This window comes from Vicia villosa, unplaced genomic scaffold, assembly GCF_029867415.1.
Source record: "Vicia villosa cultivar HV-30 ecotype Madison, WI unplaced genomic scaffold, Vvil1.0 ctg.000460F_1_1, whole genome shotgun sequence".
Taxonomy (NCBI): Eukaryota; Viridiplantae; Streptophyta; class Magnoliopsida; order Fabales; family Fabaceae; genus Vicia; species Vicia villosa.
In genome coordinates, this window is record NW_026705220.1 from 248370 (window position 1) to 269568 (window position 21199).

Consider the following 21199-nt stretch of genomic DNA (forward strand, 5'->3'; position numbering starts at 1 on the left):
AAATGAGGCCTTCGCATTCTATAAGCATCACATGGTTCCGGAAGAGGCTCGAGAGATCAGAGCAGAGTCAGACTAGAGCTGCGTCGACGGGTACATCACTTGGTATTTCACTTTGTCACACCCATACATGATCCCCACTGCAGTGGGATCACCGCCTAGACCAGCTTATCAGGAGATATTACAGACCCATTAGTCTCATTAGACCACACTCAAGATGTGTTTCATCGCTGTCGTGAGATACTTGAGATGGCGCAGACAGGCATTGGCGGTGGTTTCTTCCCTAAAGGGTCTGGTAATAGGCGTATACTGGATGATCTCATGAGGGTGGCAGAGGGGGCATTCTTGTATCATAGACATCGTGGCAGGACAGGTGGGGTAGTTGACAGTAGAGGCAGAGTAGTCGACAGACGAGGTGGTGGACGTAGAGGAGGCGCTAGAGGCAGAGGCGAGGATGAGGATGTTGTCCAACACACACAATAGTGATCGTGCTGATTATTTTGATGTCTGTATTTTTATTACATCGATGTAATTTATTTTGATTATGTATATGACACTATTTGGATGATTTATACGATGTATTCTTTTGGTGTACTATATACCATTGAGTTTTGGATGTACTATATTTTGATGTATTATTCTGTTGTGGCACACAAAAATTTGGAGTTTTGGAATGAAATGTAGTTGATTTAAAATATAACAGAATGTTCCGTATGTACATCTACGGAACATTCTGTTTTTAAGACGTTTCGTAGATATATCTACGGAATATTCCCTGAACTGAATTAATTTGAATTTTCCAACGTTCACTATTTTATAATACTTCCGTAGATTAAGCTCCGAAAAAAACAAATTTTAACAAAAAAAAAAAGAGTGTTTCTTGATGTGTATTTCCGAAACTAAGGAACATAAACGAAATTTCGTCAGATGCATAAGAGTATCAAGGTGTGGATTGAAATATTCTTAAATTTTATTCTTAATTTTTTATTTTTTCAAACCATTAAAATTAAAAAAAAAATCTAGTAAGAGTCTGAAAATTAAATATCAAATTATTTATTAAAAAAATAACAATTAATAATAAAAATTAGGATATAGAATTGAATTGACGTGTAAATTGCATGAGTCTTTGGCGAGCGTGAAAGAAAAACCCTAATTTTATGAAGAGATAAACCCTAATTCTCCGGCTTTTCCAACGAAACCGTCAACAGTGTTCTTCATAAAAACAATTCTCATAACAGAAAGCTACTCACAATCATCTTCTTCTCCAGAATTTGTCATTCTACAGTGTACGGTGTACCTATTGTTCTGTGTGGCATCACGATCAAGAACAGTTCTGAGGTACGTGTTCAAATATAGTTTTTGTTTGTTTGATCACACTGTTAATTCAATTTTTAAAGTTTGTTCATTATTGTTTGCAGCAACAATGAAAAGTGTTAAAAAACGCAAGACTGATCAGTTAACTGAGTTACCTGATTCTGTTATATCACATATCTTTTCCATGTTAACTTTGAAGACTTTGTTGAAAACTAGTGCATTATCCAAACAATGGTATCCCGAATGGGGATTTAGGAAGGATCTCAATTTCGATATGCATAACATGTTCGACTATAAAACAATTCCAAAGTTACCAAAAACCCTTCCACTCTTGTGAAAGGTTCAATCTCAATTCGCCACAAAGTTGGATGCTTTCATGCTGAAATATCACGGTGACAAGATCAGTTCGATCCGAGTAAATTTTCCGTTATGTCATGATCAAACCGATGTCATTGAGAGATTGATTCACAAAGGAGTTCATAAGGGAGTCAATCGTATTGAACTGCTTTTCCCATGTAAATTTGTTGATTTTGATGATAGTGATACTGAAAGTGAAAGTGATAGTGATAGTAGTGATGATGAAGATACAATGAAGCCATACAAATTTTTGTTTCCTTTCTTATCTGACAATGATTCTCTGACATATCTACACCTACAGAACTGCCTCATAGCAGCACCTATGGAACATTTTGGAATGAAGAATTTGAGAACTCTTGTGCTGCATCAAGTTCCTTTGAAGCAGAATATGCTTCAGGATCTGTTTCTAAATTGCATTCATCTTGAAAACTTCACTCTTAATGAATGTACCTTGAGATCTGACCAAAAAATAATCAGTTCAACATTGCTTCATTTGAAGATTAAGTGCGGGAATATTTGGAACCGGCGGAATATAGATATCATTGCATCAAATCTCTCATCCATGGAATATTCTTCTAATTTTCGGCCTTCTAATTATGGGTATTCTGACCGTTTACACACAGTGAACATTAAGTCTCACATGTTATCCAAGTTTAGCTGCAGCAGTAGTAAAATTTCTAAATTTGTTGATTTATATGAACTAAAAAATGTGACTACAATGGTGTTGGAAGGCCTCAACGAGTGTCTTCAAACTGAAGTCATACCTCATTTGTTTTCTAAAGATCTCCGACTTGAAGATGTCACCTTTAAGAACTGCTTGTTCAATCGTGACTTGAAAATTGTCAGTCCAAAGTTGCGTCATTTGGGCATAATTAATTGTTGCGATAAGAGTCACTATTCTTATAAAATATTGATAAATATTGATGCTTTGAATCTCTCATCCTTTGAATATAGAGGTTCCAAGGGCACAATCTTTGTTAATGCACCAAAGTTATTGAAGGTTTTTTGGGATGGAGGTGTGAGAAAGTACTATAGTGTATATAACTTTGTTAGGATTGCAAGATTACATCATGTTGAGAATTTGGCTATGACAAGTCACCATTCACAGGTGTGACTCACTCAATACCCTAACATGCTAGTTGATGTTTATGTGTTGATTTTTCCTAGCTATCTTTTAATTACTTGACTCAATAATTGCTTTTGTGTAAACAGATACCCAAGTTAATGAAGCATCTGGTTCAATTTCAAAATCTTAGACAATTGGAATTATTTATTTCCGGAAAGGATGATCCTAATAAAGACTACTTTTGGATTTTGGATATTATAATGGCTTCTAAGTATCTCCAAAAACTCTCTCTAACGGTTAGTTAATCGCAACCAATTAGTATATGTAAATTATGTATTTTAGTATATATCATGATTTTATTTTTGGCCGTAACGCCTCCCCTCTCTTTTCATTATTTATATATATTTCTCGTTTGTATTTAAATTTATTTTTTTCATTTTTCAGATTAAAAACGAACATAGAGAAAAATCACACATGGTTGGATCTAATAGGCGAAGAAGAGAAAATGCAGGGGTTTTCCATAATGATTTAAAATATGTGAAGTTAAATGGCTGTGTTTGCTCTGGGAATATATTGGAGTTAGCTAGTCACCTATTGAGAAGTGCGAAATCGCTTAAGCAAATTACTTTTAGTTCTCGTGATGATTTCTATATAGGTGCTGGAAGATGGACTGAGGGCTTCAACCGTTGTTGTTGGTATGATCGGAATCTTATACATGAGATGCTTAAAGATGAAGTAAATGAAGAATGTGAACTCATAATTTTGTAGTGTTGTGTTATTTATTTATAATGAATTATATATTGTTTTAAGTTTATTCATTCCCACCAACATTTTATGATTTACATTAACGATATGAAGGAGTCATTGTAGTGTTAGACATTTAAGTTACGTTAGTCTGTATTTGAAGGAAAGAAATAATTTGGAGTGTCTTATGAAATCAAATATATGAAAAGATGAAATAACATAGTAACATGAAAAGTATACATCCTAAAGTACAAATTCAAAAACAATGACAGCGGAAAAATAATGTTACAGAACGAATGTGCGTGTTCCGAAGAATGAAATTCAATAGCATATTCCGTATCTCAATATTAGGTATGCAAAATCGCAGCCAAAGCTATTACAAGCCCAAGAGCCACACATTTTCCATACACAATCTTCACTGAGCCAGAATTCTGTTCTTTTGGATTAGTTACCTGCGACGAATCTGAAGATGTATCCTTATCGGGTTTAGGCGCCTTTGCTGTATCAGTTGAAGGTTCTGGTGCCAAAGACGGACCCTTTGTAGGTGCCTTAGCAACGGAAAAGAAATCCATAGGAAGAAGCACTTTGCCAACTTTATAGATAGCAAGATGCTTATCGGTATATATAATGCCATTGATTGATTGTAGTGTTTATTTCACCTGTTGATATGTTCACACTTCCACCGTAACTTACAACATTCAGTTCCACCTTTCCTGGTTTAGCTCCGGCAAGTGTTCTCACAGGGTTGGTTAGAATATCAAAATTTGAGCTAGATACATATAGTCTGAAATAACATGGAACTGCAAGAGCTCGAGTTTCTGTCCATCGGAAAGAGAGTTGAGGAGTCATCTCTGGTGCAAGAATTGTTAATCCGCCTGTTTTTGTAGTCAATAGTTGCGAATTGAGTTGGTTGATCAATTGAGTGGTTTTCATGAGTCGGATTAGGACGTTGAATGACTTTGCTTTTCTCAGGATTCCGACTATGTCAACCGCTGCGTCTGAAGTGTCAGGTGTGGAGTCAGTAGGTGATTCCGGCAATGAAGGTACCAATGGTTTGGGAGATGCAGCTGGCGTGGTCGGGGAAGGTAGTGTAGGTTGTACTGGAGCATTAGCAGGTGATAATTGAGATAAAGTAGTGGTGATAGAATACAAAAGCGAAATTAGTATTGCGAGGGAGAAGGACAAGAGATGAGATTGCTTATTCAACATCATTTTGGTTTTGATGAATAAGGGCTATGGTGCTTTTGCAGGATATGCAAATTGTACTACCTCGATGTATTGATGAGATTCAGGAATTGGCTTTTATAGAGAACAAAACATGAGAGTGATTTATGAACATTCTGATAAGGAGGTTGTGATTTGTTATCAGAAAGTTAAAAATTTTTTGCAACTGAAACAGAGTGAAAGAGATACCAAATCTAACTAATGTATAAGTAATACTTGCATAGTATTTGGCTGTTTGTATATGAGATATTCCACTAATAATCATAAGTTTAACTATACATTTCTATTGCTATTTCTTTCACGTGTCCTTGTCAACTATAAATCTCATCTTGTCATAAGCAAAGAGATTAAGGTGTTGCATCAATCAGCCAAGGTAGATATCATATGAGATTATTTGGTTTGGGAGGTCGGTACAAATACTCTTAGAATTGAATCTAATTAGATTTTACTCTTGTAAAAACTGAGAATTACCCTAAATTACAAATAAATGTTTAAATTTATTCTCATTCAGGATTCTTAATATTGTTTTTTTTAAGCAAGCTACATTAAAGGAGAACAAAAGTTCTCAAACTCGGTTACAAAAAATCCGAGAAATACTACTCGGAAAAAAAATATTACACACCTAATGAAACTTAAGAGATATAAAACAAAGGGTTTTTACAAAACTCATAAAAATTACAATTGGTTTGTGTAATATTCCCAATAAAAGACCACCTCCGTAACACCGCTTTAATGTTCCAAACAATATCCATAACGCTCCAATCTTCCTCTCTAAAAATAATTTCATTCCTAAAGTTCCACAAACACCAAATCATAGCTAACCAAACACATCATTCTTTTCCTTTTTTTACCCTCTTGTGTTTACAAAAACTACTCCATCTCAAAAAACTATCCTTAAGATCAACCATTCCCACTTCACCAAAATCTATCCAACCGGCCACTTCCTTCCACACTAAAGTGACAACTTGACAACCAATAAACAAATGATAAGTAGATTCGGTATTTGCTCCACAAAAAACACAAGAAATATCATTGAAATTAGAAAGAATACCTCGACGAACAAGCAAATCTTTTGTAGGAATCTTCTCAATAAAACACCTCCATCCAAAAGCTTTTATTTTGAGAGGAACTCTCATCTTCCAAATAAGACTAAACGCCTTATCATTAAAATTGGCCGGACCAAAAGGGACAAAAGAGGAGGAAAGGTAATCATAGCAACCTTTTACCCAAAAAGAATGATCCACACTATCGTTCCAAACCACCTTATCTTTTCCTTCCTTCTTCGGAGAAACTAGATTCAAATTATCATGTAACAAAAACAAATCATCGATTAAACCGGGGTTGTTCGGATAAGCAATTACAAGATCTCCCCATTTCCAAACCTCTCCCACCCAACCCCCCATACTACCCACCGAAACATCTTTCAAGAGGGAAGCCGAAAATAATGAAGGAAAAATGTCCCGCAAACACCCACTAGTCAACCAAGAAGAATGCCAAAAAGATACGGAAAAGCCATTACCTAAAGAGAAAGATACCTTCTTAACAAAAAAAAGTCCTCATATTTTCCTTTGAACAAAGAAATAATGTCTTTCCACCAATACAATTTTGATTCCCCCCTCTTTCCTCCTCTTTCCCCATTAACAACTTCCAAATTAATATCACCGTAACGCGCCTTCAACACTTGGTATCACAAAGCCTTATTCTCCTCAAGAATCCTTCATCTCCATTTATTAAGGAGAGCAGCATTAAAAACGCCCATCCTTCTAAGACCAAGACCACCTTTCTCAATAGGTAAACATAAAACCTTCCAACTCACCCAATGAATCTTTTTAACTCCCTCCGTCCCTCCCAGAAGAAAATTACTTTGAATCCTAGTAATCTTTTTAATAATCCCTACCGGAGCTTTATAAAAAGAAAGAGTAAAAATAGCAAGGCTACTTAAGACGGATTTGAGAAGAGTTATTCAGCCACTAAAACTAAGAAAACGCACCTTCCAAGAAGAAAGTCTTTTTTTTTAACTTGTTCACAAGAGTCCTCCAAGTTTCAATCCTCCTCGGATTAGCACCTATTTGAATACCAAGAAAGATGAATTTTTTATCCTCCAACCTACATGAAAGAAAATGAGAAGCAAGTTCCAAAAAATTAGAATTAATATTAATTTCAATTAACTTGCTTTTATGGTAATTAATACCAAGGCTCGAAACAATCTCAAACGCCCTCAACACCGATTTGATCGCCCAAATGTGATTCCAACTACCATCTCCTACCAACAAAGTGTCATCCGCAAATTGGAGAATATCGATACTACACAACCTATTAATATCGAAACTCATAAAGTCCCCATTTTCCACCGCTTTGTTCACCAATCCCTTAAGACCTTCCGCTACTATGACATAAAGAAAAGGAGAAAGGGGGTCTCCTTGTCTCAAACCCCTCTCTACCACAAATTCTTTTGTCGGACTACCATTCACCAACACCGACATATGACTTGAAAAAATTAAAGCCTCCATCTATTTCATCCAAATTTCACCAAACCCCATCCTTCTTAGCATATATCTAAGAAAACCCCAATTCACTTTATCATAGCTTTTTCAAAATCAACTTTAAAGAGAAGACAACTTTTACCTTCCTTTTGAGCAAAGTCCACCACTTCATTTGCCACTAACACACCATCTAGCATTTGTCTTCCCGGCACAAAGGCACTTTGACAAGGAGAAATAATAGTGTTTAGAACCTTCTTCAATCTACAAGCCAAAAGTTTAGATATAGCTTTGTAAATCACTCCTACAAGGCAAATGGGTCTATAATCTTCCAATCCCAAAGGATTAGTAGATTTAGGAACCAACTTCAAAAAAGAGGAGCTAATGGCTTTAGACAAGCAAGCATGTAAGAAAGATTTTTAAAAATTTAATTATTTTGGCGGCAATAATACTCTTAAAATTAAAATTATATATTTTTATAAGTTAAGGGCATCAATTCATGCATCAAGAAATGAGTAAAGCATCTTAGTTAAGTTGACATCCATAAATATTCGGTTGAAATATGTCCTCAAAATTTGAGGATGATGAGAAAAAATCATGTTTCAAAATTCGTATAAATTAGAATGTCACTAAGTAGTATAAACGTCGACCGAAGACGTTGAGACTAAGAGGGTAGGCTGGTTGGCAGCACCGAGTGTCTAATGATGTCGGAGAAATCTGGTGGGAGATAGGTCGGTCTGGCAGTCAACTGGTTAGTCTATGGGCCGGCGATTTAATTAGTGTTTCGCAGGTAACAGAATACACCGCTTTAGTTTGCGAATTCGTTCATTAATATTAGGATATTATAAATATCTTATATTAATTTAGATATACTTTAAGATACTCTAATTTAATCTAAATTAATATGAAGAATATTATAAAATACTTATAGATTTTTTTATTTTAAAAGTTAATAGTTTGCATTTAGAACCTTTAACGCTCATTTATTTTCAACCGTCACATATATGTATTTCTATTATTTTTGTCATTAGAATTTTCAAAATGTAATTTGTGTTAAATTGTAATTCATAGAGTCAAATAATGAGTGTGTCGAACTAGATTTGATTTAGTTAGATTTGATTTAGTTACATACAGATTTGATTAGATTTGATTTAGTTTCAAAATTGGTATTTTTGGCTTTTATAGTTTTGTGCTTTTGGCTTAGAGAGCAAGCTAACCTAAATCTATAAATAGAGGGAGTAACACCTATTTTAGAAATTAGGACTAAGTAACAATGCTCGATTGTTAGACCACACTACGACTCGACAATTTGGCCGGACGGACCGACATGCTCTGATACCACTAATGTAACACCCAAAATCTACCCCATAATTAATATGGAAATCAGGGTGCATAAATCACAAAAACAACAACATATTCGAGGCGTCACATTTATCGACTCAAAACCCATACACCACAATAGCTTATTATAAAGATACATAGCACATATCCACGAAAGGAATCACAATCAATTAGTCATTCAAATCAAATAACTTTAAGACATCGCAGCGGAATTCATAAACTCTTACATTCAAAACGTAAGAACGAATAAACAAAATGTCTCCACAAGACAACAACAAAATCTAACTACATATAATAACATAAGTCAAAGCAAATGACAATCCCCCCCGAGTGCTACGTATCAGAGCAATAGACACGAATCGAGCTACTAACGAAAAACGGCTACTCCCCATCGTTACCTGCACGTTACCAACAAAGGGTAACATATAAACAGAAGGGGTGAGATATCAAACAGTATAAAGGAACGTATGATAATAACTATAGGGAGAGATAAGATTCATACGTAACTCACCACTGCATACAACATTAGCATCACTCATCATTTAACAACACATTATCAATAATTACTAGCAAAACAATTCATTAATCATCACATGACCATGACAATACAATGCATCCAACTCCCTAATACGCATGTTTTACCCAGGGGTTCAGCCCACATCGCTTTGCCAATTCAGGGCATCATCGAGCCAAGCTCACGTCACTTTGCCAATTCAGGCCACGTCACCATCAAATTCAATGCAAGTATGCAACATCTACATGCGACACACAATAATAATAATGCAACTCAAACAACACATCAAGTCACTACCAATTCGGCTAATCGTCGTTGGTTGTATTATGAAACAACCTACCATTCATCCTCATACGTCATTTAATCATCACGTCACTATCAATCATAACAACATCATGGTAAAGCAACAAGGCATAAGCCTTCACATTAATTCATTTCATTTTAAGTCACAATAACAATGACACCATCATAATATAGCATATAGTTTATAGGTTCATTATTCCAACAACATCCTCATCATTTACCACCAATATTATCGCATTAAACGCAACACTGACACGCAAAATACAAATTAACAACAGAAAAATATTAATTTAAAAACCCAAAGTTATGATCATGTTAAAGATAATATTTTTATCTTTCCAACGGTCCAAACGGCATGTCAATCGGACTTACGGATCAAAAGATATGATTTTTCAAAGTTTTGGAAAAATCTGCCAACTCAGTGATGTAACGGGTTACATCATTCATGTAACTAGTTACATCAGTTCCAATAGCAAAAATACTCCATTTTTATTCAATGTAACCTGTTACATCAACCATGTAACCGGTTACATCACCCAAAATTTCCCAAAATATTGTATTTTTCATCATTTTTCATACATGTAACCGATTACCTTAACCATGTAACCGGTTACATCACTGAAGAAATGTAAAAATTTGTATTTTTCTCCTGCTACGGGATTTTCCTTCAAACCCCAAAAACTCAACTCTTATATATCAAAACAGCATTTTAAGTTATGATTTTTTAGGTCTATCATAAGTATCAAATAGCTATTCATTAACAACCACCAATTGCATCAATTGTACAGTAAATCAAACATCAATTTCAACATCTAACCACAACATCAAGATTGCAAACATTCTATGAACATGAAAATTGAAGCATGAAATCAAATCTCCACCATAACCTATCATCATACAAACACTTATAATGGAAGAATCTCATTCTTACCTTGGTTTGGATTGAAGACAACTCTAGCCTCAATGGGATTTTGCCCTAGCTTCTTTCCTCTCCTCTTCTCCCTTCTTCTTTCACAATTCATCTTCTAATTTTCTGATATCTCTAAACTTCTATTTCCCTTATTTCACTAACCCCTAATTCTAATATCACTTTGGGCTTAATTCTTAACACCCCCTCTTACTATATTTCTCCAAAATCAATTAGGCCCGATAAACTAAATAGTTCTACTTTTACTAGAATATTAATTCTAATAATATTTCTCCAACTAAACTAATTTATTTACCGACTTGGTAACTTAATAAAATGACTTAATGTTAATTAATCCCATAATTCACCAAAAATTCACAAAACACATAATAAAATAAATAACTAAAATAAAACGGGCGTTACAGCATCTACGGAAGCAGGGGGTATAATTGGAATTTTTCCAAGTGGCTAAGAGATTCAAGGGATGGATAGAGATTTTCTCAAGGGTTATCTGTTTTGTTAGCACGTACGGAAGAAACGCTATTAAATTTATTTTTTCGTTATCAACATATAATAGCATTTAAAGGTAAAACACTAATGTAAGATTTTTCTATAATTGCGCCTGATAATAAAGGGCTATTATAGATTTCTATGAGTAATTTTTAATAGCACTTTTAAAAAATGCTATTAAAAGCTAAAATTGTGGTAGTGAATAATAATCTGTACACAGATAATATAACAGAATAAGGCGAGAAAAAGACGAAAGTTTGTTTACTCAGTTCGATCAAACGATATACTCTGGGGGAGAGAGCAATTCTCCAATTCATTATACTTAAAAAGTTGTTACAAGATATTACAAATGAGTTACAAGAAAATAACCTTCACAATTCCTAAAGAGCAAACCCTATTTTCTATCCAAGTGTTTCCCAACCTCTCCAACTCAATATAAGAATCACTCAAATCCAAGGTGTTCAGAAGCATTTCTCATTTCCCTTAGATAATTCCAAAGGTTTCCCAAAAACCTTTTCCTTTCTAAGTTTTCCCTTGGAATTCCCTAAACCCTTATTCTCCCTTTTTCTCTAAAGCTCTAAAATTATCACACTATAATAACAGAAGAGATGTATATTTATAATAGCCGAAATTCATCAAATCCATAACAAATACAAAAATATATCTCCTTAACTGTTAGAATAAAAGATATTATTATAATCTTGTAATATCTCTCAAATATTATAAATATCTTATAATATCTCTTAGACTATTATAAATATATATCTTATAATATCTTTTAAAATATTATATATATATATATATATATATAATATTATAAATATCTTATAATATATTTTTATATTAATTTATATGATCTTCAAATTAATATAAAATATTCTAATATTAAGGAATGGATCAATGAACCGAACCGACCGAGTTCGATATCTGTGAACCTCTTCAACCAATCTATTTTTTTACTCTGATATATCATCGCACGCTCGCGAAAAAAATAAGCCCTGAACAACAGATTCACCACCGAACTTTATTATCCACGGAAGAAAGGGAAAATATCGAGAAAAAAACCCAGAAAAAAGAAAGGATAAGAAAAGGTCTCACGACCAAAGATCGGGTAAGAAAGTCATTTACGCAAGGAGAATGTATCAACACCCCTCACGTATGTGGTACTCCATAGGAACCATTTGAGCTTGTTATAATATAAAGGTGTAATCTATGAGTCCCAAGCCTAATGCTAAAAGGCAATGCATGCAACAGAAAGAAAAGAAAGTACCGGAAAAGAAGGAATATTTACAAAATTGTGCTCGCTTAGGCCCCGCAACCTAATGCCTACGTATCCCTTTTGAGGAATCAGAGCGTCGTAGTTCGGCTCAAAAGTTTATGTTTGTTTTGTGTTTTTTAGTGGACGGAGTTACATTCACATTCTAGCATTAGGATAGCTGCTCGCTGAGTGGAGTCTTATGTGTTACCTGTCTGCGATTGAAAGGAAGTAACGTGTCCGATTGAGGAGAAAGAAAGCACTGAAGGCAATAGAAAAGAGATTTTTTTGTTGGGTGTTGATCACACAAAAGACTATGAATAGAAAAATAATCAGTTAAGGAATGTACCCGCTCACTCTTTTCCATTTTCTTAATGCTCATGAAAGTATGATTCTTATCAATATTTACTAAGTTATTTAGGAGAATTTTGTTGTGTGTTATTTATGGGAGGAGTTTGTGATTTAAACGAAAAAAAAGACTATGAATGAAAGAAGAATGAGTTAGGGAATGTACCCGCTCATTCTTTTCCATTACTTAAGACTCGTGGACGTGTGATTCGCATCGTTTATTTGTTAATTGCTTTGAAAGTTGAAAAGAATGAAAGAGAAGGTTAAATGAAATGGAAAGGGGAACCAAGTTAAGTAGTTCTTGACTGAAAGTAGACTCCTCTAGGGATTAAAAGATTATGTTCAGCTGCTCATGACTGACAAGACCATCCTTACTTCAAGAAGTTGCTTCCTACCTCACGAATCTAACACAAAGATATTTCCATCTCAGAATGTCAGTGAATACTCTAATTTAATACAAAGAGATCTTCGTATTGTTGAATATTTGGAGAATTTAGATCTAACACAAAGAGATCTTCGCCTTTTGTTGAATTTTATTGTTCGAATCTAACACAGAGATCTTCACATGTTGGAGAGAAAATGTTTCGATCTAACACAAAGAGATCATCACGTGCCTGGAATGATGATCAGATCTGACACAAATAGATCTTCACATGCTAAAGACGATGCTTCGATCTAACACAAAAAGATCTTAGCGCAGCTAGGATGATGCTCAGATCTAACACACATAGACCCCTGCTTCCTGAGATCTCACTAATTGGATCTAACACAAAGAGATCATTGCAATGTCGAGAGAAAGTTTCAATCTAACACAACGAGATCTTCCCCTTGATGAAGACTAATGATCGGATCTAACACAAATATATCTAAACAACTGGTTAATGAATGTTCCGATCTAACACAAAGAGATCTTTACATTGTTGAGGAGAGACTTTGATCTAACACAAAGTGGTCATCATTCTGTTGAGTTTTATGCTCCTATCTAACACACAAAGATCATTTCACTGCTTGGATCTAACACAAAGATATCTAAGTACTACTGGAGATATAATGTTCCGATCTAAAACAAAGAGATCGTTACATTGTTTGAAAATGATACTCGAATCTAACACAAAGAAGTCATCATAATGCTGGAAATGAATGTTTGAACCTTGCACAAAGAGATCCAACCAACCTTCTTGAAGTTTCAATACTTTGATCTAACACAAAGAGATCATAACACTGTTGGTAAGAAACTCCGATCTAACACAAAGAGACCGTCACCCCTACCCAAAACTAGATGCTTGGATCTAATCACAAAGAGATCCTTGCACTGGAAAAAACTAGTTCAGCACTTGAGAAATAGCCTTAAGCCTTTGATCCCGCGGAGGATTACACTCGATTTCATCTTGATGTCACTGAGTCCTGGAAGAGGTTTATGCATGTATGCATGCTTTGTGTATAATACGTTTTACATCGATGCAGGTGCTAATGCATGGTACTAGAACGAATTGCATGGTTGATGCACGTAATGAGATAATGATTGCTCCAATTTTTGGGTGAGAACTGGACTTTGATGGTTTGCCAGACGAGAACTGGACTTTGAGATGATATGCCGAATGAGATAGGCTACTTGAGATGTCACTTGAAAAGATTTGGTTTGATTTGAATTCAAATTTAAATCTCTATAATTTAAATTTAACCTAATTATATACTCAACCAAAGCAAATTGCTAAAAGATATCAACAATATTTGTTGCACACGGTAGGATAAGATTGCGCTCCAAATTACTTAAAAACACGCGCTTCCTGCAACAGTCTTGTCATGCAAACAAGACACACATGCTAAGACGAATTCAACTCAAATCGATTTATTTTAGATCCTAAATCAAAAGAATAGGAGGAATGTAAGAGATCATATCTCCTAACCACATATACATTTTAGAGTAATGCTACTCTTACACCCAATTCCTACACCCAATACTTACACCAAACACTGTTCACCGTATTTATACGGTGAACAGTGTTTTTAAAATAAAATAATAATATTTATAAAAAATATTTTTTATTTTTAAAATTACGGACGACACTGTTCATGTACAAACGTGCATTAACCAAGTTCAATATTGCATTAACCAAATTTTTACAATGTATTAACCAAGTTTGATGACTGCTAAAAATTATTTTTAATACCTGGATTTTGCATTAACCAACTTCATTACTGTATTAACCAAGTTTGGTAACTGCTAAAAATTATTTTTAATACCTGGATGTTGCATTAACCAACTTCATTATTGTATTAACCAAATTTTTACACTGCATTAACCAAATTTGAATAATATTATTCTCACACCCATGAACAGTACTTTACAATAGTCACCAAATTTGGTTAATGCAATGTAAATTGTTGGTTAATGAAGTTATAAAGTTGGCTAATGACACAAATTTAAAAAAATTAAAAAATTAATTATTATTATAATAATATTTTACTGTTCATAAAATATATATTTTTATTTAAAAAACACTATTCACCGTATAAATACGGTGAATAGTATTGGGTGTAAGTATTTGGTGTAGAAAGTGGTGTATGAATAGCATTACTCATACATTTTATTCTCCAAATTATTCTCATTTGATCAAGTAAAGTCTAGAGTTCACCTTTATATCATTTATTCGCAGCATATATTAAAACATTAATAAAAACATATTATTCTTAATATTTTGTATTAATATAATACTAGTGGATTCCATTTTTTTATTAGTTCAAACCCTTAAAAAGATTTAAAAAAATCTTGGCGAGCGTAAACCTAAAGAAAATTAGGATATAGAATTGAATTTACGTGTAAATTGCATGAGTCTTGGCGAGCGTAAACCTAAAGAAAAACCCTAATTTTATGAAGAGATAAACCCTAATTCTCCGTCGACAGTATTCTTCTTCATAAAAATAATTCTCATAACAGAAAGCTTCTCACAGTCATCTTCTTCTCCAGAATTTGTCATTCTACAGTGTACCTATTGTTCTGTGTGGCATCACGATCAAGAACAGTTCTAAGGTACGTGTTCAAATATAGTTTTTGTTTGTTTGATCACGCTGTTAATTCAATTTTTAAAGTTTGTTCATTATTGTTTGCAGAAACAATGAAAAGTGTTAAAAAACGCAAGACTGATCAGTTAACTGAGTTACCTGATTCTGTTATATCACATATCTTTTCCATGTTAACTTTGAAGACTTTGTTGAAAACTAGTGCACTATCCAAACAATGGTATCACGAATGGGGATTTAGGAAGGATCTCAATTTCGATATGCATAACATGTTCGACTATAAAACAATTCCAAAGTTACCAAAAACCCTTCCACTCTTGCGAAAGGTTCAATCTCAATTCGCCACAAAGTTGGATGCTTTCATGTTGAAATATCACGGTGACAAGATTAGTTCGATCCGAGTAAATTTTCCGTTAAGTCATGATCAAACCGATGTCATTGAGAGATTGATTCACAAAGGAGTTCATAAGGGTGTCAATCGTATTGAACTGCTCTTCGCATGTGAATTTGTTGATTTTGATGATAGTGATACTGAAAGTGAAAGTGATAGTGATAGTAGTGATGATGAAGATACAATGAAGCCATACAAATTTTTGTTTCCTTTCTTATCTGACAATGATTCTCTGACATATCTACACCTACAGAACTGCCTCATAGCAGCACCTATGGAATATTTTGGAATGAAGAATTTGAGAACTCTTGTGCTGCATCAAGTTCCTTTGAAGCAGAATATGCTTCAGGATCTGTTTCTAAATTGCATTCATCTTGAAAACTTCACTCTTAATGAATGTACCTTGAAATCTGACCAAAAAATAATCAGTTCAACATTGCTTCATTTGAAGATTAAGTGCGGGAATATTTGGAACCGGCGGAATATAGATATCATTGCATCAAATCTCTCAACCATGGAATATTCTTCTTATTTTAGATCTCCTAATTTTCGGCCTTCTAATTATGGGTATTCTGACCGTTTACACACAGTGAACATTAAGTCTCACATGTTATCCAAGTTTAGCTGCAGCAGTAGTAAAATTTCTAAATTTGTTGATTTATATGAACTAAAAAATGTGACTACAATGGTGTTGGAAGGACTCAACGAGTGTCTTCAAACTGAGGTCATACCTCATTTGTTTTCAAAAGATCTCCGACTTGAAGATGTCACCTTTAAGAACTGCTTGTTCACTCGTGACTTGAAAATTGTCAGTCCAAAGTTGCGTCATTTGGGCATAATTAATTGTTGCGATAAGAGTCACTATTCTTATAAGATATTGATAAATATTGATGCTTTGAATCTCTCATCCTTTGAATATAGAGGTTCCAAGGGCACAGTCTTTGTTAATGCACCAAAGTTATTGAAGGTTTTTTGGGATGGAGGTGTGAGAAAGTACTATAGTGTATATAACTTTGTTAGGATTGCAAGATTACATCATGTTGAGAATTTGGCTATGACAACTCACCATTCACAGGTGTGACTCACTCAAAACCCTAACATGCTAGTTGATGTTTATGTGTTGATTTTTCCTAGCTATCTTTTAATTAATTGACTCAATAATTGCTTTTGTGTAAACAGATACCCAAGTTAATGAAGCATCTGGTTCAATTTCAAAATCTTAGACAATTGGAATTATTTATTTCCGGAAAGGATGATCCTAATAAAGACTACTTTTGGATTTTGGATATTATAATGGCTTCTAAGTATCTCCAAAAACTCTCTCTAACGGTTAGTTAATCGCAACCAATTAGTATATGTGAATTATGTATTTTAGTATGTATCATGATTTTATTTTGGCCGTAGCGCCTCCCCTCTCTTTTTATTATTTAAATATATTTCTCGTTTGCCTTTTAATTTTTTTTTCATTTTACAGATTAAAAACGAACATAAAGAAAAATCACACATGATTGTATCTGATAGGCGAAGAAGAGAAAATGCAAGAGTTTTTCATAATGATTTAAAATATGTGAAGTTACATGGCTGTGTTTGCTCCGCGAATATATTGGAGTTAGCTAGTCACCTATTGAGAAGTGCGAATTCGCTTAAGCAAATTACATTTAGTTCTCGCGACGATTTCTATATAGGTGCTGGAAGATGGACTGAGGGCTTCAACCGTTGTTGTTGGTATGATCGGAATCTTATACATGAGATGCTTAAAGATGAAGTAAATGAAGAATGTGAACTCATAATTTTGTAGTGTTGTGTTATTTATTTATAATGAATTATATATTGTTTTAAGTTTATTCATTCCCACCAACATTTTATGATTTACATTAACGATATGAAGGAGTCATTGTAGTGTTAGACATTTAAGTTACGTTAGTCTGTATTTGAAGGAAAGAAATAATTTGGAGTGTCTTATGAAATCAAATATATGAAAAAATGAAATAACATAGTAACATGAAAAGTATACATCCTAAAGTACAAATTCAAAAACAATGACAGCGGAAAAATAATGTTCCAGAATGAATGTGCGTGTTCTGAAGAATGAAATTGAATAGCATATTCCTTCATCTCAATATTAGGTATGCATAATCGCAGCCAAAGCTAATACAAGCCGAAGAGCCACGCATTTTCCATACTCAATCTTCACTGAGCCAGAATTCTGTTCTTTTGGATTAGTTACCTGCGACGAATCTGAAGATGTATCCTTATCGGATTTAGGTGCCTTTGCTGTATCAGTTGAAGGTTCTGGTGCCAAAGATGGTCCTTTTGCAGGTGCCTTAGCAACGGAAAAGAATTCCATTGGGAGAAGCACCTTGCCAACTTTATAGATAGCAAGATGTTTATCAGTATATATAATGCCATTGATTGTAGTGTTCACTTCACCTGTTGAGATGTTGACACTTCCACCGTAACTCACAACATTCAGTTCTACCTTTCCTGGTTTAGCTCCGGCTAGTGTTCTCACAGGGTTGGTTAGAATATCAAAGTTAGAGCTCGATACATAGTCGGAAATAACATGGAACTGTAAGAGCTCGAGTTTCTGTCCATCAGAAAGAGAGTTGAGGAATCCTGCTTTGAGTTCTGAGAATGCACTGTCATCTGGTGCAAGAATTGTTAATCCGCCTGTTTTTGTAGTCAATAGTTGCGAATTTAGTTGGTTGATCAATTGAGTTGTTTTCATGAGACGGATTAAGACATTGAATGACTTTGCCTTTCTCAGGATTCCGACGATGTCAACGGTGCCTGCAGTGTCAGGAGTGGAGTCACTAGGTGAGTCTGGTAAGGAAGGTACCAATGGTTTAGGGGCAGCAGCTGGTTGGGTTGGAGCTGGAAGTGTAGGTTGTATTGGAGCATTAGCAGGTGATAATTGAGATAAAGTAGTTGTTGTGGAACACAAAAGATAAATTAGTATTGCAAGTGAGAAGGACAAAAGATGAGATTGCTTATTCAACGTCATTTTGGTTTTGATGAATAAGGGCTATGGTGCTTTTGCAGTGTAGACAAATTGTAATGTGTCGATGTATTGATGAGATTCAGGAGTTGGCTTTTATAGAGAACAAAACATGAGAGTGACAATGAAATGTTGGTGAAAAGGTTTGGTTTAAAATCGTATACTGTGCTACCTAGAATTCTGATAAGGAGGTTGTGATTTGTTATCAGAAAAGTATAGTTTTTTTTGCAACTGAAAGGGAGTGAAAGAGATGCCAAATCCAACTAATGTATGAGTATTACTTGCATAACATTTGGCTGTGTGTATTTGAGATTAAGGTGTTGCATCAATGAGATAAGGTAGATATGGGGTTATTGGGTTTGGGATGTCGGCCATCAAGTTGTAGCTGGAAGCCCAACACAAATATTCTTAAAATTGTATCTAATTAGATTTTACTCCTGTAAAATGAGAATTACCCTAAATTACAAATATATGTTTAAATTATTTCCCATTTAGGATTTTTAAAATAGTTGAGATGTAAAAAGAAATTTAAACATTTAATTATTTTAGCGGCAATAATATTCTTAGAATTTTAAATATATATTTTTTATAAATTAAAGAGCAACCATCCATGCATCAAGAAATGAGAAGATTGTTCTACTTAAGTTGACATCCATAAATATTCGGTAGGAATATGTCTTAAAAGTTTGAGGATGATGAGAGAAAAAAAAAACATAACCACATGAGACATGGAGGCCGAGATGTAGGGTGGTGGTAATTAAGTGTGAGAATAAGTTAGATCATCTAATAGGAGTATACGGTCTATTTTGCACAGACTCTGAGTAAGTTAGACTTTTTTTATATAGAAAAAAGTTTAGACTTTTGTATAATCCTATTTAGTTAAAAAGGTTAGGTCATAGGTCATAAAAAAACATTTTAAGCAGACTAGACGACCTATTTAAATAAATATGAATAATTTCGTTATTATTATTATTATATTGTATATGTATATATTAAATTAAAATACAAAAATACAGCTGAATTATCTTGAAAAACTTACGAAAATTAGCTGAAAAAACTTTATGAACAATGTCATAAGTTGCTTTTATAAGTTCTCTCAAACAAATAGTATCATAAAACTTATGGTAAGAAATAAACTTGAATAAGTCAATGCAAATATGCATTTAATATTCTTAATATTTTAATTTGTTAATCTATTTAAACATTGGTTGAATTACTTATTTACCAGTGTTCAAATAAAATAGGCTTTTATGTAATCTAATAGGCTAATCAGTCATTCGAAAAGGAAGACTCAGACCTAAAAACAAGTCTATGATAGACCACGGAGCAAACTTAGGTTTTGAAATTTTTAGCAGCTCGTCTCACCTATTCCCACACCCCTACCGGCAGTGCCGTAGTTCTAATGGTGTGAGGGAAATCTGATGGGCGGAGGGCCAGTCTAGCAGACAGCGAGTTAGTCTGTGGGACGACGATTTAGTCGGTGCTTCACAAGTAGAAAATTAGGTCGCTTTGGTTTTAATAAATTAATATATATTCTGAGATACTCTAAATTAATATGAAAAATATTATAAGATATTTATAATCTTTTTATTTTAAAAGTTAATGATTTGCGTTTTGGGCCCTTTGAGAACACATTTAGTTTTAATAGTTTTAAATACGTGTTTCTATCATTTTTTGTTTTTACAACCTTTAAAATGTAGTTTCAAAGACAAGGTAGGAGCTGACAATCTTAGGAGAGAAAAAAGAGGCAAGGGAAGAAATTCATATGATTGTGCTTTTGGAATCTGGCAATCCTTCGAAGATTTTTATAGGGATTATGAAACATTTCTAAACACTTTTGGATTGTGCGATTCATATATAGAGTTGGAGATATTGGGAAATATTTTGGTAGAAAATATAGTTTGTTCTTGGGAACTTGCGATACTATTTTCTCATAACTTTTTTTGTAATCTCTTGTAACAACTTGTTGGAACTATAGAGAATCTGAGAGGCGCTCTTTCCTCTAGAGTATATAGTTTGATCGAACTTGATAAAAAAGTTATTGTGTTTGTTGCATTTTACATTCTTCAGGCTTATTGTGAGTTTTTGTTCCCTCTTGGCTAGTATTGTGTTGTTTGAGGCTATTTATTTTGGTTGTCATTGTTTTTTGTCCATACACATAAAAAAATTTAGTGTGTTTGAACCTTGAATAACTATACCATGTGTTTTGAATTATTGTACCAATTTTTTGAAACAAGTGGGGCCTAGTGTGCGGGAAAAGGAAATTTCTTTACAAGTGAACACCATGGATAATAAATGGGTGATCGAGAAATTTTCCGATGACAATTTTTAGTTGTGAAAAGTGAAGATGCAAGAAGCCTAACTCAATAGAAGTATGTTCAAGCATTGAAGGGTGAGACATTAATGTTTGCACGCCTACAAAAGGAAGA

The 21199-nt window shown here is 34.0% G+C and overlaps 3 protein-coding genes and 2 pseudogenes across 3 annotated transcripts; 2 read left to right on the forward strand and 3 right to left on the reverse strand.

Moving 5' to 3' along the window:
* Positions 1 to 246: 246 nt before the first annotated feature.
* On the forward strand, positions 247 to 3502 carry LOC131628531 (uncharacterized; annotated as a pseudogene).
* A 225-nt stretch (positions 3503 to 3727) lies between these two features.
* LOC131628515 (fasciclin-like arabinogalactan protein 12) lies at positions 3728 to 4756 on the reverse strand (annotated as a pseudogene).
* Positions 4757 to 5532: 776 nt separating this feature from the next.
* LOC131628532 (uncharacterized) lies at positions 5533 to 7185 on the reverse strand. Its single transcript, XM_058899363.1, has 2 exons — positions 6894 to 7185; positions 5533 to 6221 (listed from the first exon to the last, which is right to left on the reverse strand). The coding sequence occupies exons 1-2, from the start codon at positions 7183 to 7185 to the stop codon at positions 5533 to 5535; spliced, it is 981 nt and encodes a 326-aa protein (XP_058755346.1).
* An 8291-nt stretch (positions 7186 to 15476) lies between these two features.
* LOC131628533 (uncharacterized) lies at positions 15477 to 17570 on the forward strand. The gene is made up of 3 exons (XM_058899364.1): positions 15477 to 16847; positions 16952 to 17101; positions 17247 to 17570. The coding sequence occupies exons 1-3, from the start codon at positions 15477 to 15479 to the stop codon at positions 17568 to 17570; spliced, it is 1845 nt and encodes a 614-aa protein (XP_058755347.1).
* Positions 17571 to 17727: 157 nt separating this feature from the next.
* Positions 17728 to 18824, reverse strand: LOC131628516 (fasciclin-like arabinogalactan protein 12). Its single transcript, XM_058899350.1, has one exon. The coding sequence runs from the start codon at positions 18774 to 18776 to the stop codon at positions 17895 to 17897; it is 882 nt and encodes a 293-aa protein (XP_058755333.1). The 5' UTR covers positions 18777 to 18824; the 3' UTR covers positions 17728 to 17894.
* Between the last annotated feature and the right edge of the window lie 2375 nt (positions 18825 to 21199).